The sequence below is a fragment of the Atta colombica genome, unplaced genomic scaffold (assembly GCF_001594045.1).
Source record: "Atta colombica isolate Treedump-2 unplaced genomic scaffold, Acol1.0 scaffold47, whole genome shotgun sequence".
Taxonomy (NCBI): domain Eukaryota; kingdom Metazoa; phylum Arthropoda; class Insecta; order Hymenoptera; family Formicidae; genus Atta; species Atta colombica.
Window position 1 is genome coordinate 1,569,713 of NW_017259536.1, and position 18,338 is coordinate 1,588,050.

At 34.8% G+C, this 18,338-nt stretch overlaps 1 protein-coding gene across 1 annotated transcript in view; it reads right to left on the bottom strand.

Moving 5' to 3' along the window:
• Positions 1-18,338, bottom strand: part of LOC108691532 (transmembrane and TPR repeat-containing protein 1-like) — a 140,420-nt gene that overhangs the window by 45,615 nt on the left and 76,467 nt on the right. Inside the window, exons 3-6 of the mRNA XM_018199311.1 lie at positions 15,167-15,240; positions 12,902-13,033; positions 12,317-12,389; positions 6,865-6,968 (exon numbers count right to left, since the gene is read on the bottom strand). Coding sequence (XP_018054800.1) covers positions 6,865-6,968; positions 12,317-12,389; positions 12,902-13,033; positions 15,167-15,240 — 383 coding nt within the window. The remainder of the gene's footprint in view (positions 1-6,864; positions 6,969-12,316; positions 12,390-12,901; positions 13,034-15,166; positions 15,241-18,338) is intronic.

Here is an 18,338-nt window from a genome sequence, read left to right on the forward strand (position 1 = left end):
TATATATATTTAAAAAAAAGATTCCAAGAGAATAGGCCTCCGTAAATCTGATGCCACAAAACAAAAAATTAATTTATAATTAATTAAACGTATCATATACCTCTGACAAATAAATCTGTTCTTTCCAGTTGAATTTTTGGCGATTCATCTTTCCGCTTTTTCTCTTCACATTAGAAAGAGAAAAAAAGAGAAAAGGAACACTGCAAGAAGTTCAGTTAAAAAGAACAGATCTAAGGATTTGCTCAATTTCCCTCTCTTCTGCGTGATATATACTTTCCTCCGACTATCGAAGATTTACTTATGCAGTTATTTAACAGTTCTGGTTCTAAGCGTTGCATAAACGATGTTAATTATCTGCACCGGGTATATCATCGTGCAATCTTTACGAACTCGCAACGCCAGTTTATGGGAGGAGAATAAGGATGGAATTCCGAGAAGGCGCACAGGTGCTTGAATAGGACATAAATTATAACAAGAGTATACGAAGTTGCTACGAGAAAGTACTTACGGTGAGAAAGAAGCGCACATGTCCGTAGTTGACTAGCAGTATTAACCGAGTGTGGTGTGCGAATATTCGCATATAAAAATACGCTTCAAACCGTAAATCTGCCTTGCTCTTAGGTTAACGTGTGAGAAACAGTTTTGCATATTCCCATAATTTTGAAGCTCGTGAACTTTATACCTTGGCACTTTTTCGCCCGTTATTACACGAGCGTTACAACCCCGCTATAACCAGTTATTGTCATTTGAATATATCAAGTATATTTATTTATTATTTATTTTATAAGAAAAAAATAAAATCAAATTATTTAATTAAACATTTATATACAATTATTTTTTGATAGTTATAAATCGGACCATTTTCCTTCAATTCTAATATAGAAAGGTTCAGAAAGGCTTGAACTTACAATTAGAGCCATTTACGCAAAAACTTCCGATCATAAGAATTAATCATCCGGCAACGAGACGTCCGCACGAAAATTGATCTGTAGATTTAACGCTTCGATGGATTATCCAGATGGGAAACAATGAGCGTGAATTTCATTTCTTACTTTCGCTTGATAGAGACATCTTCCATATACTTTATTTGATCACTCTAATATAAGGTTCGAAATTTTTCAATAAAAACCGAAATTATCATATTTTATGTAATGCATCATCACTTTGTCTCGAATCATATAAGCTATATATAAGATTTTTCGGATCTATGAAGATAGAGTGAGATAACAAGCACTACAAAGTACTTTGATGCTCCCTTTCAAAGGGCGCTATTTGCAATAAACAGCAAAATAATTTATGCGAACAAATTGAGATATTAAAATACAGAGAGTAATACTTCAAAGATGATTGAACAGGACTTTCAGGAAATAGTGGCCGTGAGAGCGCGCAGATACAAATTTTCTCGTAACAATATTCTCGGTCAAAGGATTACGTCATAAAGACATGCTATTATACATACAGCGATGGAAATAGAAGCGAGAGAGCAAGAGGCGTGATATTACACTCTATCGCTATCACATGCATGAAGTTCCATCGCTCGTGCATGATTGTCAGTGCACCGTAAATGACTGGTGCTGCATACGTTTGCATTTTCGCATAACGTGGCTCATAAATATGAAAGTGAGTTTCGACATCCTCCTTGAAGGAAATCACGTCAATACGCGACAACATGGTTCGACTAGCTTTCGCTGAATTGTAGCACAGTTTCAATAATTCCTGTCCGATGTAAAATCCTACAAGCGTAGTTGACAGCAACAATCTCTTCTATTGTTAAGAATATTTCGAATTTCGACAATTTACTGTCATTCACATGTTGAATAAGGTAAATGTAAAAAAAAGGGATTACTCTCAATGTATGAAAACAGTGATTGAATAGAATTGTGCATGATTATTCTAACACTTCTCTATTGCAGATATTGATAAAAATTCAAAGTGCACTCTGTCACACTGTGAGTAACGTCTCGTTGATATACACACATACGTATCAAGGATTGGCCTGTGATTCAAATTCGCAGGGCGTAGAATTTTCTATAAATTTGTTTTATATGCGTATTATCGTAAACGTTACACAATATTCTACACATAAATCTTTTATGCACGTATGTTACGATATCATAAGGAACAAAAGAGATATCGAAATCAAACGGAGAGGAAAGTAGAACAATCTTTTTACGAGAAAACTTACGTTAACCATTTATAGCGTATTCCTTCTGTTTTCCAGGATATTCCACAGTTTCTAAGAGGTAAGCTGTTTTATAAACTTATAAATCTCTCGAGAGTATTTGAAACGTACAAACGTAAAGAAGAAGTTTCAAGTTACCATGCTGCATAAATTCCAATGAACTCTTGCGGCGATTTAAAGAACACAATGAGGTCTTGCAATAACCTCAGTGAACTAGTTTCATCGTCGTTATCATAACGATGTTGGATACATACCTTTATTTGATACACAATTCAATTTTTACCATAATAGTGATTAAGAATTATTCGCCAATGTCGATTTGAAACGATAGAATATTCGTAATATGTAACAGAGTGCATATATCTGCATTTTAAAATTATTAGTTCAAAGATAATTAATATACGACATGATTAATACCCTGATTAATATTTATAATAATGTCCCAATAATAACGTTTGTAACTCAATAAATTTTATTATAGACATAATTAAATTTACAATTGAGACTATTGGTAATTTGGCTATTGACACATTTATCATCAATTTATATTTAATTTTCTTGCAAATTATGTTATATTCCATAATAATGAAATTAATATGGAACGGATGTTTTATAAAGATTTTGTTGAGAAAGCCTGATCGTAGTAACATTCGTTACACATCGTGCCATCTTACGAAGTCTGTTTACCGCATGTTAATATTTTACGGCAAAGCCGGCGCAGGTTATGGATATGACACGCGTATGGCGCCCATAATATCATTGCACATGGGTACAGCAATAGACCGAGACACGATGGGGCGGACCCGATGTGGAATTAATCACTGCGAAGATCGTACGCGGTATATACGCGTCTGTCGTAACCGGAGAGATCCTTTAACGATTCCGTTTATCCTGTACAAGCTCAACGTGGAAACCTCCAATACACTCTTTCGCTACTCTCGACAACGAGTTTCTCTTAAGATTCGTTTGAAGATGTTGCCGCACATCATAACATATTTACATTGAATCTTTGACCAAGTATAAATAGAAAGGAACAAGATTTTCTCGATGCCATAAATATATCTGTGTTAGTGGCTACAGCAGGTCGCGAAACATGGTCCGCGAAATTTGATTTCAGTCAATCCAGCGTATTACACGAAAGAACGATTTTGCTAAAGTATAAAATCTTGTATATAGAAAATCATTTTATTGGAATATCAAAATAGGACGGTCAAATATACACACTAAATTTCTTGCAGTGAAATCTTACTTCGAGAGAATGAAAATGTAACCACCCTTGAAAAAAGTAAAAATATTTTCACTTCTTAAAAAAAAAGTGATGATCTTCACTCTTTTTGAAGTGAAATCTCACTTTTTTGGAGTGAGATTTCACTACTTTGAAATGAAAATTTACTCTAAATAGTGAAAATTGTCACTCTTTTTCAAGAAGTGAAATGTTTTCACTTTTTCTTGGAATGAGACTTCACTGTAAGAAATTTGAAGTGTCATGAACAATGTTGTGAAAATTTTTGACTTCTAGTTTGAGCGTCCTACATATTTTGATCTAACAAAATTCTAACAAAATGATTTACAGATGTGTATCTAACTACATTTTAGGTACATATTTTAACAGAACTGTTTTTTCCGTGTATGTAACACGTTGAATGTTTGCGCACGTAACATATTGGATATCGTAACATTAGATAGCGTGTTTGGATAATCGAGTTAATGTCACAGGACGATGTAAAATCGCGAATCTTGCATGAGGCGAGATCGAACGGGAGCATCCTGCGTTGCAGCGAAGTCGTAATTGCGCGTTGTCAGGAAAACGTTGCGAAACCCTTGTTAATAACGGGCCGAGCGCGGGATGATTTATACCGTAGCCTATTTAGCGGCGATTAGCGCTTCGCGTAGAGTTACGCGCGCTAGTCGTCCGCTTAACAAGCTTAAACTTAAATTACCGTATTAATCGCGCAGCAGCACCGCAGAATCTAACCGAGTAACCACCTGAGCGGCCGAGCGGTACACGCGATCGCAAATATGTCGTCCGGTATTTCCGGAACCTCGTAAACGTATAACTGCATTAGAATGGAAACTTCATGCTCGCAACCTACGACATCCTGCTGGCAAATCTCCTCAAGTTGCAGCGTCACCAAAGGACACGTGCCGCCGTGTGTGTGTGTCGCATGTGCGCGTTCGACGAGGAGGATATTTCGAGGACAAGGAACCGGAATAACGGAGAGAGGAGAGAATTCTGAACGATATGGAGCATCGTACCGAAACACTCGTCCGATGTAGGCTTGCACGATCATAAATTTTGTGAAACGACGGTACATCCAGCCAAATTATACATGTCGTAAAATATTCCTGCCCAGTTTCTAGCAAGACAGCTTGGAAGTATTTCGCCTAATATCATTTCCCTCTGGTCTGTTTCTTCCTTTCATTCGACTGCCGAAAGACGAAGAGGGTGGAAAGCTGAGATTGTACTGGGGAAGGAAAATGAATAAATACAGCGGTAGTTTGCAGGAGGACAAAACTCCAGTACGTTTCTATATGTCACAAAAATGGTAGGGGCACGACCATGAGAACAAAACAATATTTTTCAATGTGCTAAAATTATCGAACATTCTCTTTTAAAAAACTAACTTCCGTTTTTCACGGCTACATTTCTATAAAATCAATGCGCGAAAAACGAAAGCGCATCTACAGAATGGGATATTTAATTAGCGTTCCTTCATCAGTCGTGTTGGAAAGAGGAATCTTATCGTCGAGTTGTACAATCACGTATGAAAGAAACGCACAGAAACGCGCTTTTATCATGAAAATGTAATGGTATAACTAATTAATTTTGTAAAGTAGAGAAACAAATTGCATTAGGTTTATGACTGCTTCGAACGATGCGCTTCTGTAATTAAGATAATTTTTTACGAGCGTGAAAAGAACTTCTCCATCCTTTGGTGTTTGTCATAAAAGAACTCTACGAGGTGAATATATTTCGTAGTCTCGTCATGAACGGAAGTTTTGCGGCGTCGCGTCGAGAGAATCACATCGCGCGATCATTTCCATTTTCCATCTACGTGAAACGTCAGGACACGTCCGTTCCTTGCGAGACGTAATAGATACGGCGGTCATGCGATATCATTGAACTACGGGATATAGCGGAATCGGATTTACTGGACATGTTCAGCGAGCCGTAAAATCGGATCGTATATTAGAAAATTTTTCGTGGATATACATCGCGATTTTGGACTCTCTCCGAACATCTATGATGTCTTATCGAAAAAAACTTCTAAAAAACGATAGAATGTCTCGACACTGTCGAGTGGATTAAAACTGCGGATCATGATATCACTAGTATCATCTTCGAGAAAATCAACAGAGAGATTTTTCGAGCAGCACCGAAAAGTTGCACTACATTCGAGCTCTTTGAAGCTGAGACTCGAATCGGGGCAACAGGACGCGTCACGAATCTGTTGCAAACAAGTAATTGGAATGGAAAAGTTAGGCAGACGAGACTTCTGGTATAACTTGAGTACGAATCAAGAATCTTTCTCCGGCTGACGTTTCTAAACCTTGGGATGCAGCATTAGAAGACATTTTAACTTATGTACTTAAATGAATAAAAGATAGCGTCTTTATATGTATGTACGTGTCTAAATATTGCTTATTCTTTAAAATAATCTCTTTTTATTGGAAAATGATTGTAGAAAACATTACAAGAGTATTAAAAAATATTCTGTTTTTCTTCCTAACGATCACAAAATTAGTAACGTTTTAAATTTATATATTTATACACAGAGTGCTTCAAAAATAGAGAGTAATAAGATTACAGCATAAAAGTTCATAAAAAAATTAAATAATAAAAGTGCTTTCTATATTTTGAAACAAAGTGGTTTTTAAGATTAAAGATTTAAGATATAACTAATCTTAAATCCGTTGGTTAAAAAGTCATCTATCTGAATGTCATGCAATGGTAGTTAGATATTGAATACTTTAAGATTACCGACACTAAGGGATCGATTCTATAACTCTTAACGATAGTCATTGATGTCATTATGCAGATATTATTTACGTAGAATAAAAAAAGCTGCATAATGACTTAAAAACTACGGAAAAAATCCCCTTAATAAAACATTCTAAAATAAAATAAACGATTTTTAACCAACATTTAGAACTGGTTGGTTCACATACCGTGAATTTTTATATTAAAAATCTATTTTATGAAAAAAATGACATGCATTTTTATTATTCAATTTTTCACGAATTTTCATATTGCAATTTTATTACTCTCGAATTTCGGGATATCTTTCAGAATATTCATATATTTAAATACTCATTGTCTTTCATTTTTACGTTAATTTCATGAAAATAATCGGATGAATGCTTGATTGGCTGTAAGAAAACATTCTTTCACAAAGGTGCGAAAGCAAACAATCACAATAGTATGGTAGCTTAAATGTTTCCAACTGCTGAAAGCACCGGGCGAGAGGTGAATACGGGCTGAATCAGATCAAAGGATAAAGTCGTCTTGTTTCTATTGTCATCCAACACTTTGATCTCACGTATACGCGATACGTTACTCCTCAACGAGGGACAATGGTATAAAGTTTCCAGTCGTTCTCAATCGCTGCGAGTTTTGAAACGTTGTAATAGGATTCCTCGTCGCGACTCGCGTAACATAAAGGATTTATACAGATACTCACCTGACATGGAAACAGGGATGAAAAGCAGCTGGATTATCCTGCGCGGAGAAGTTCGGCAAAGTACCATGAAGTAGAGCGAGCCGTACCACAAGAAGTATGCTAAACTGCAAACATTAAATGGTCGATAAATTTTCATATTGTTCCAGAGACACATTTTTCTTTCAAATATGATACTTATGAAAATATCCACACACATTAAAACAAATGTGGATTTAAAAGCTGATTGTTTGAATTAACGCTCATATTAATATTCAAATTAATGTTTAAATTTAAATTCAAAATTTAATTTCAATTCATTCAAAATTTGATTTCTTGATATTTTTAATATTAATAGGAAATAAATTTAATACTAACTAGGAAGAATTTAAAACCTTAAATATAGCAAGTCTTACATGTATATATAACTTCAACAGTGAATTCATAGTGTGAATATCAAATGTGACATAGAAAACTGATATTCATGGTCCGTTTTTATTTTAAGAAAGATAATACGGCTCTGTGATTGACTTGTGACATTTTATGACGGTCTTAAATATGAGCCTATAAATATCTAAATCAAATGTACTTAGGAAAATACGCTTGTATTGCATGCAAATTTATTAAATTAAAATCCGCAACACTTATTCTTTACATTTATATTTTATTATAATTGAATCATAAATTGTTATTTTATATTTACGCTTATGTAACAAAAAAGTGAAATAAACAAAGTAATTGGACTATATTTTCAAACAATCTCTCAAATTATTTATTCAGTTTATTGATTCATTGCACAACGGTAGAGGCGTTAATACAAAAAGATATAAACCATTATAATGCAGTGAAGTGAATCAAAGTAGATTTAATGTTCCAAAAGTGAAGCAAAAGCAAAATTGTGCATTCGTATGCCGTGTCCACGTGATACAATTTTCTCTTCACGTTAATTATTCATCATCCGTAAGATACGTGGCGAGAAAGCTAGTAATACATCTCGCAATAATGTTACCAGTCGACGCAACGCACCAGTCACGTTCTACTAAATGGTTTAATTAAGTAATACGATTCGCGTGTCTGAATAGCAAAGAACGAAAGATAGTTGCTTTGCAGTCTCTCTTTCTCTCTCTCTCTCTCTCTCTCTCTCTCTCTCTCTCTCTTTCTCTCTCTCGCGCGCGCCAAGACGTCGTCACGTTCACGCAAAGGATGACACGAAACCGTCGTCACATTTCCGTCACGTTCTCCACAGAGCTCGCTAACCCAATAGACGTCCGTACCATCCTCCGATAGACCGCTCTCTATCCCTTATTCCGGAGTTATCCGGGGATGTTGTTGGCCCTCTCACTGTCTCTCTGCCTTTGTACCTACGTTGAGGTCGCTCTCGCTCGCATTCTTGTCGACTGACAGACACGGTGGTGAGTGGTTCTGGAAGGGTAGGAGAGTCGGACAATATCTGCCAATTCGAGGTATTCATATCCTCTAGGATCGAAGTCGACAGACGAGGGTTAGCGTCCATCCTAAGCAGTCACACGAACATGTCGTATGTACGTAACGCTGTCATCGAAACGCCGCATCCTGTAGAGACGTTCGACACCAATGCCGGCCTTGTTCTTCGATGGGAAGCTCTTCGAATATTGTATTACGCCACCACGAGGATCCCGGCTGACCTGCGGAATACGGCGAACGGAACGGAAATTCAATTCCGATAAATATCCGATCCACACGAAATATCGTATCGCATATTGATGCAGCTTTTTTTCGACATTGCAACCGTGGAACTTTTAACCATGGATGAATACACAATTGTAATGCTTGGATACAGTAACGGAAAGCTAATAAATTAAATATTATATAATAATATATTCTGCAGACTAATGCATATCTTATTCTTTTAAGATTAAGATTTTTCTCGAAAATGCGTTTACTTAATATATTCGATTAAATATTGATTAATAATTAGATAATGATAAAGTGACTACAAAAAGCAATCACGATAATGCATTTTTTGCTATAGTAGCTTCGCTCGTAATTTCTCTTTAATTGCAGTCTTAAGAGAGAGTTTAAGACAAGCGAGAATTAAACATTAAGCCAATCAGATAACAGTGAGCATAGCAATGTACAATTGGTAAATAGTGTATGTACCTCTCTCTCTCTCTCTCTCTCTCTCTCTCTCTCTCTCTCTCTCTCTCTCTCTTTTTGGCCTATTGATTAGATTTGTCACTTGTCAGTTATATAATACGTCTTTAGCGCTCGTACCTTCTAATATAATAGCGATTTTTTAGTATGATTAATTGTATTAAATAATAATTTAATAATTTAAAAGCATTTGACGTTAATTCCTTCAGAAAATTATTTGTTAATTAATCGGTAACTATCTCAAATATAAAAGATACGTAATTACGTTGTCTCACTTATGCAGAATTGAGATAGATGATTTTGCTGAAATATCTAAAAATTTAACTTAAATCTGAAAATATTTGATTGAACCATTGAAATATCTAGAATGCTAAAACATTGACGACAATGCTGCAAAAAGTTTTTATATTCTAACGGCTAGTTTGAGCGTCTTAAATAAGTATTTTAGTTCAAACAAAATTATTTCCAAATATATATGTATCTATAGTAACATTTTTAAATATTTCATTAAAATTCATTCTTTCCATGTAATCAATAATGAAAAGTATTATTTTATAAATATAACGTCTTTTTCTCAGTTTGTTCAAACAAAGAAAATTATAAATCTGACAAACTATGTTCAACGTTAGCCAAAATATAGCGTTGTATTCTAGAATATTAGCGAACTTTCCTGGCAATGAAGACTGAGAAGCATCATTGAGAATGACGTACTTGAGAACGTGTAAGTGCTACGGGATGACGGAAACGATAGGGGTGGAAAGAGATCCAGGATATGTAGATAACTGTATGAGGGGTAGGTCGTGTGCAAGCACGCCTCCCTCGTTCGGCGACATAAATTAGCATAACTCAGAATCGTGTTCGGTTAAAGTACTTTCCATACGCAACCTTTATTCCTGCATTGGCCCACGTGATAGATCGTGTTTCCGCCTTGACTTACCACAATACATCTTAAGAGTGAAATACGTTATTTAGCAATTCCAATACTGAGGGAAATTATACAATTGAGTTTACCGTCTAATTATACAGAATTTTAATGTGAAACTTGAATTTTAATGTGAAACTCTGTTCCTTCAGGAACTATTTTTTTATAGAAACTTAACTTACAGAAACATTAATGCAACTATAAAAAAATTACAATCGTAGAATTATTGTCCGTTTATACAGAATATCCCAAAACTAACGATAAATATTTTTAAGACAGATTCTTTGTAACGTTTTTAAGACAAAAAGTCTAGGAATAGGAAAATGTCGAGATTATGATATTTTTAAAATGGAAAGAGTTTAAAAATTACGACGAATGTCAGGAATTTTGTGCGTTTAGGGATCAGTGATGATCAGTATCAAGGCATTAAATTTTGTTATTATATACAGTTCGAGATAGCATCTAATTTTGATATTAAAAATTTTTAAATTAAATTTCGTATTAAACTTTTCTTAAAATATTATAAAAAAACCTTTTTCTTTGAGATATTCATCATCAGTTTTGGAACATCCTGTATCATAATTGCTAAATACTTAGTATCTATATATAATACAATGCTTAATAATGAGCGCAGTACAATCATTATTGATTGTGAGAGATATGCTATCCTTGGATCTTTATCGAACGCTTCTTCGTGTTGGTAAAGGTGCTTAATACGTCGCCGTCTAAATTAATTCGCGACAATAAAGACGATGAGCGCCGGCGCCGTAAGAGCCAGCGTTTCTTGGGTATGAACATCAACGACAGTAAAGCGCCGAGAATTTAATAGCATCTCATAAACTCCGTTTAGGGGTTACACCTTACGGTGTCGTGATCGACCAACATGACCTCAATGGATTCGAACCGAATAAAATACGAGAAATTCACATCCTTTATCGATGAAATTTACTACTCAACTTGAGACTCCTTTGAAGATTTGAGGTACTTCACGCCCGCGTGGATTTTACTAGAAAGAGAGAGCCTTCTTAAAAGCTTTACTATTCGCAAAAACTTTAAATCCTGTTTGAAAATTAAGTTTCAAAGAGGATTCCAAATTAAAGGCATAAAACGTCCGATCGAAATTAAACTGTGCAAGTTTTCCGCTTCTTTGAAGTGTATTCAAGTTAAAATGTGATGTTTAACTTTAATGAATCCTAAAGGAAAATAAATTGATCATTTAATTATTGCCGTCACTTAATAAAATTGCGAGAAAGCTGATTATCATGGATGCCGATGGTAAGCCTGTGCCGTGTTTTCGATTGCCGAGCATTATATAATACCCATTTATGCGAATCGTACATCATTCTGTTGATCTTTTGAAACTACCGCTATTTCATCCCTCGCTTCGTTTGCTGCACAGTTTGTCTTGTGTTGCATAGCAGTTCGGGGAATGTTATTTATTTTCGGTGACCGTAAAGGGAAATTCTCCACGTCGAGTGTATCTATGGTAACGATCGTTAAATTTGCTTAAAGCACGAGTTGCTGTAAACATCGGTGTCTGACTATAGCCAGGCGATAAAAACGAAAGATATCGGTCGTTAAGAATTAATGCTAGCATAGAATAGAGAGAGCGAAAGAGAAAAAAGATCCATGCTAATTCCACGGATTATAGAAGAGCGACGATCGTGTTTTCTTAACACGTAGAAAAATCCCCTTTAGGTATAACGCCGAGTTATACTATACTAGCAGCTGCATTAAAACAGTGTGTGAATACACATTTGTAAACGATCACTTCATCAAGATTTTTATCTCATTCTTCTTGATATTTTTAACAAATTTTCTAAAAATGTATAAAATAATCAAAGACAAATCAATATTATACAATACAATATGCTTCTCTCCCAATTACCATTGAAGGCTTAATGTGAAGCTGCTTGATTTTTCTGTTAATCCAGTTACGTGATAAGAGAATACAGATCTAAATGGATAAATATAGTCATGGACATCCCTGCAATTCCCCGGATACTAGAAGTGCAGACATTGTCGTTAATATAATAATAGCAAAGCTAGTCGCTCTTGTTACTCGTCTGAAAATCCTATGGGACTTCCACGCACGACCGAATGTGCATGGTGCGTTAAGGGGATTCCAATTCTCTTTGACTATTACTTACTCATCTATATTTCACATATCATTATAGAGTCATTCTTTCTTCTCGATCTTTTAGGATTTAATATGATTGCTTGCCTTTAACAAACTAATATTAGGATGATATTCATGCATCGAATATATCGTTTTGAAACATAAAATTTTGTCACGATATATTCACACTTTTATCATAAATCAGAGTGATATAATCGTAATATACCAATTATCGTATATTTACATTATAAATGTAGACGCGACTTTATATGTAACTATATTAAAATTATCTTATAACTTACCGAAACGAGTAACGCTGCAGCACGTTTGGAAAAATATCTAGAATCGTCGTTCCACTTGGCTTCGAAAATAGACCTGTAAAATACATGAATAACGTGATGGCTTTTTTCGTATTGCAGATTATATTATATGTCCACCATTGTGAATATAAAAAAAGTAAATCGAACACTGCGCCAGTACACTATCACTATGATTAATAGTGCACCTAGTCAATTTTTGAAAAGAGTTTGCAACGACATTCCAACACGAAATCTTAACGCGCCGAAATATTTTGGTCGCATTTTCTATCCTTCACGAGAAGTACATTTATCGCTTTGAGACATGCGACATAGAATTCGTGATGATTTTATTGTCGTTGCACGTAGGTAATTTCTGACGGGGAACGAATAAATTTCGTGTCTTTTTCATTTAACATCTAATTTTTCAAACGCGACATACAAGTATCTTAGATTAATCCTATTGACAATGAGATATTATAAATAATTGAAATCAAGATAACTATGTCAGTTTAAAGTTTACCTCAAAGACATTAAACCTTACATTTCGTCAGAACGTACACCACGCTCCAATAGTACTTAAACACTTACCTTTTGATTGAATGCCAGGAACGACAGAGATCGTAAAGAAGGTTTAGTGCCAGAACAGTAACGCCAGTTTCCTTCGCCAACATCGATAGGGCACCCAAGCAAACGCTGGACCATACATAAGCCGTCTGCTGGCTGTAAAAAAAGCAAATATTTGGAAATTACATAAAAAAATATACAATCTTAAATTCGATTTTGTCTTTTACATACTTAGAAGACATAAATCGATTTAAGTCTTCAAATATCACGGATTTCAGTATTACTATCTTTATTCGTATACGACAATTATATACGACATTATAGACTTGAGAACAATTTCAATCGGTGATTGCAGCTAAAAATGAATATAATTTAAGTACACTCTTGTTATCATGACTATAACATAATTATAACTATAACATCTTGCAATTTTTTTATTAATTATTAAAAGATATTATAAACGCAGATTATATTATAAGAAATAATATATTATTTAGAAATTTAGAATTTAAAATCTTTTTATATAAAATAATTATTAAAAAAAATAGATAATAAAAAAATTGTTATAAATAACCCCAAAAAACGAATACTAGAGAAATAATACTTTAATAATACAACCATATTTTTGCTTGTACAGATGTATTTCATGATATTTCCGATATATTTTTCTCTTCTCAGGTCGCGAATAGAAACGTCGGTATCGGGAAACAATTCTCACTAGAACATTGATCCAAAGATATGTAGGATTTATTCGTTTACGTCGGTTGGCATCTAAATCAATCTACGTTGAATGACAGATCCGTTCCAAGATGTCATTCGAAATTTTAGGAACAACGAGATCAATGTAAGACCTGTCCGTCGAGACAAAACCTTTCTCGCTCATAAAAACGAGGTAAAACGGCTGTGGTAAAATGGAAGTGTTTCTTACAATTTACATCAAGCTTTTTAAGTAAGATTAATAGTAACTCGCTGCGAAGTAATGGCAAAGTGCGAATAAGTAAGAATATACCCATTTTATAGAGAAGTAAAGTGATCAAGATTTAAGAGAATGACAAGTCTTGATGATAAGCCAAATGTATAATTGGAATTAATCATAGATGAGCTTAATCGTCGAGGAATTTAAATGTGATGCGTAAATGATTGGGAAATTGAATTGAAGACGTAAAAACTAAGAGATACCAGTCAGATAAAAAGAAAGAAGATAAATAAGCATAAAGTGAGGCGATGAAGCAAAGGTAGAAGGAAACGAAGAAGAAAGAGTACTCAAAGGCAGCCAAGAGTAATCAATTTCCTAGGTTCGAAGACAAGCATCTTACCCTTCCGCCAGCCATTGGCTGCCCGATGCTAGCCCTACAGACGGAGTTTTACCTTCTTGTCTTCTGCAAACGCTTTTTTATGTTGGAATACGACCTCTACGAAAGCTTTTTACGCTCTTACAATCAAGTCCGTCTTTACAGATTTTTCGTTATATTCAGGCTTTTCTGCACAGTTTATTAATGAAATTTACTTAAAGTTTACAATTTAGCTTCTTTATGATTAATTAAACTTACGCTGAGAAATAGCGACGTATATCTGCCGTAAAGTCGTAAAATGAATATTACGAGAATAATGTCTCTTTAGAAACATAATTGAAATTGTTTTGTGCGTTGAGTCATTCTTCTTAGCTCTTGTGCTGAAGATCGATCGTGAATAACCCGGGGCACATTTACGATCCCACGTAACTGTAATAGTAGTTTGTAGAGTAAATTAGTTTAGTTTATAATTTTCGGGCTTCATGTACATGAGAACGAATGGGTTGCTGTTTTGGCGTCAGGTTGGCGTCGCGACGTTAAGTGTCGCCCGACATTCTTGACGTATGTGCAGCTCCTAAGTTCCTCCAATTTACAGAAGGGTATATCAACTGTATTCCAACTTTTATATATATAATATTTATTTTATATATATATAAACATAATGTAAGGCGATTACGGAATTCTTTCTACTTAATTAAATTATTTTCTGCGTAACTTTGAAATTTATATTTGTTGTATATAATATCTCTCTCTCTCTCTCTCTCTCTCTCTCTCTCTCTCTCTCTCTCTCTCAAAAAAAACTCTCTCTCTCTCTCTCTCTCTCTCTCTCTCTCTCTCTCTCTCTCTCTCTCTCTCTCAGGTAAAGACATATTTAAATAGAAAGAAATTAGTATAAACCATTTGTATTATTCCATTGTCCATATTCGTTAATCTTAAAGAAAATTATATACCTGGAACTTCAGTAAGACGAAAAAGTTTAAGTTATTAAAGTACTTACCCATGATAAGCAAGAAAGGACAGCAAAAAGAAGATACACGCTAGAACATCCGCTCTGCCTACGATGCCAGTCACCTGCAACATAAAATGATATAAAATGACATCATAATATAAAAAGGAAGTAATCGCACACATAAGCGGAAGAAACGTTTAGTTTATATTTGTATATTGTACTTGCTAAAAACTGAAGTGCTCACTAATTTCAAAAATTCTCTTCACTCAACAAGTTGCGGTTATACGAAGCAATTCCTCGTTTGAATCGCTTTTGTCTTAGGAGCGAAAAGAAAGTAGTAGAAGTGCAATAGTGGCAAGGGCTATGTGTAGATCCTCTCAGAAAATAGGAAGCGACAGCTTGATATTGGATTTAGCGGTGTAACACGAGAAGGCTGATCCGAAAGATGTGTGAAGAAGCCAAACCAAAGATCTTCTTCGTGACAAACGAGATGATGGACAAGAGCGAGTTCGTGAAAGTGTAAAAGAGAAAAGAAAGTGGGCGGGGTTAAGATTGTCCAAGTTATCGACAGCCCAGCACGAGTGAATAACCGAGATTCTCAAGGATCAACTCCAGCCAGGGAAGCCGACCTGCTACCGGAAGCTGGATTTACCCGTCGTACTCATCTCTCTTCCTTCCTTCCTTCCGCTCTACTGAGCTAGAGTGTACCAGGTGTACCTTTAAAATTTACGAACCCCCGTCTATCACGGTGGGACGACCGACCTCCCACCTCTTAACGAATTAATTCCACGGAATCGCGGAGATACGATCTGCAAGGTGAACAGAAACTGCAGAGCAAGAATAGCGAGATATCAGTGAATTTCTAATTCGTTCTCTAAAGGAATAAAGTTCGTTCTAAAGAAATATATTAAAATCTGTTTATTAAGCCGATTATATAATAACGTTTAACATATTATACATTATTAAGCTAACTTAATATATCTAGACATTCCGATTTAATACATAAACTAATTGTCTTAAATTTATCATTCATTATAAATTAAAATATCATTAATTTTTTTTAAGTTATTCGATATAAATATATATTTAAAATAACTTATATGATAGCGTAAAGGTAAATAGCTTATATTACTGTCGAGTAAATTGTTCATATCTTATCTAGCAATATATTGTTCTCCGACATGCTTGACAAATTATTCAAAGATGAAATAAAAACCATCACCGACATTAACATTATCATTGAATTGAGAACTGTAATTATAGATATGAGAGACATTGATGAATATACGCTTTCAGCGAAGCGAGCGAGAGAGAGAGAGAGAGAAAGAGAGAGAGAGAAAGAGAGAGAAAACGGGGATGCAATTAATCATTCAATTATAACAAAACAGTACCAGCGAGGAATAACAACTAACATTTATCTTCCAAATTTGGCGTGAATTGTATGCAAATACGAGATATATGAAATACGAGCAAATATACGAGATGTTCTCCCGATGCTTTGCATAAAAATGGCAGTACTGAAATATTAACAGTGCAATATTTAAAATCTTTTTTTCATAAATGATCATCATATTATTTTATATAGTATAGTTAATCGAATACTTAAACAAATATCAAACAATCAAACAAAGCTAGCGGAAGATAAACATTGAGTTGACATTTCATTACAATCTCGTTTTTTTTTTGTCATATCGCTGTACATGCTCCTGCAGCAAGTGGACCCGGAGGAAATCTTGCTCGGGGAAACAATACTCCGTCAACGTCAAGGAGAATGAAAGCCAAGTCTCCGAAGCAGCTAGAAACGACGAACCACAACCGAAGGGTCTGCTTAAGACAACAGAGAGGTTACGATGACCACTTTGCGATAGATTCTTTCATGCGCCTCTTCGGCATCTGTCAGATTTATGGCGAGGAATAATGTGAAATTGTGAAAAAAAGGAAAATGACTGACAAATGGAGCATTTGTCTTAACTACAAATGATGGACCATTGAAAGATAAAGAAGCAAACGCGTGCAAAGTGTAAATGAATGATAAAATCGTTTATTATGCGTCTATGGTCGTAGCCTGTTTGTTTCAATCCACTTTACATCAATCCTTTTCGCATGCCATCAATTTTCCGAAAGCTCAACAGACATACGCCATTTTTCATTCTTAGGCGAAAGTATAAACACATTATTAAAATATATGTGTATGAGTATATTTAACGTAGAAATGATGATCTATTACGGGAACGCGTCTCACAGTTACACAGCTAGAGAGAATCGAAGGATTTACGACACAAATAGATATGAGATGGTGAGTGTTGATGCGTTTGTTCGACTCGATACTAGTTTGTTCTAGTTTATACTTAGCTGAACTCCATTAACATTTCACTCATTCTCGAGTTCTAATTGATTATATAAAGTACTATATTTCCTTGAAAGTTCGCTCGTTATTTACAACTCGGAGTCTTAGTCTTCTTTAAATTCTTTTTCTTATATTGTTATGTTATTTTTTTCTATTCCTTAAGATACAAATTACTGAAAAAATCATATTTTGTATTTGAGAATAATTCGATTTTAAAACTATCCTCTAATCGAATATTCTAAAAAATTTAGAATATTCCTTTATAAACATATCTTGGTAAGAATAATATCAGAAAGAAAATATTCTAAAATCTCGGTGCTTGGTTAACAAATGATACTCGCCTTCGGGTTTACCAGTTCTGAAAAATCACTCGTCCACAGCGGATGCGTCTCGGCTCGGATGTTTTTATTTTGTATATTTTTGAAAGTGTTGCCGACTTGAGAAACATATAGCTGTCCCACGGTTTTGGGACAACCCATCTGTTTGTCCTGATGCGCATCCATACTTCACTCTTTTGTTTTTACATTTTCTGGCTATATTGACCTCCGTTTATAATTTCGGAAGGTGAAAGGCAAACAAAGAAGAAGAAGAAGCCTTCGTACTTTATGCATGCATGTAAGTCCGCGCATATTTCGTGTTCTGACGTGTTCGAGATTAAAGACTTCAAGATATAGCTTTTTGAATAAAGATTTGCTTTTTATTCCTGAAGTAGCTGCATTAGTTTAGAGTTAATTATATTTCTTTCTCCGTTAGAAGGAGAAAACAGTTAGAAGGAGATAACTCTAACATGTTCGATCACTGTATAGTGTTATTCATTATGAAACATGGAAGAAGTGAAAAAGCTGCTTCAACACAATTTACCGGAACTAATCA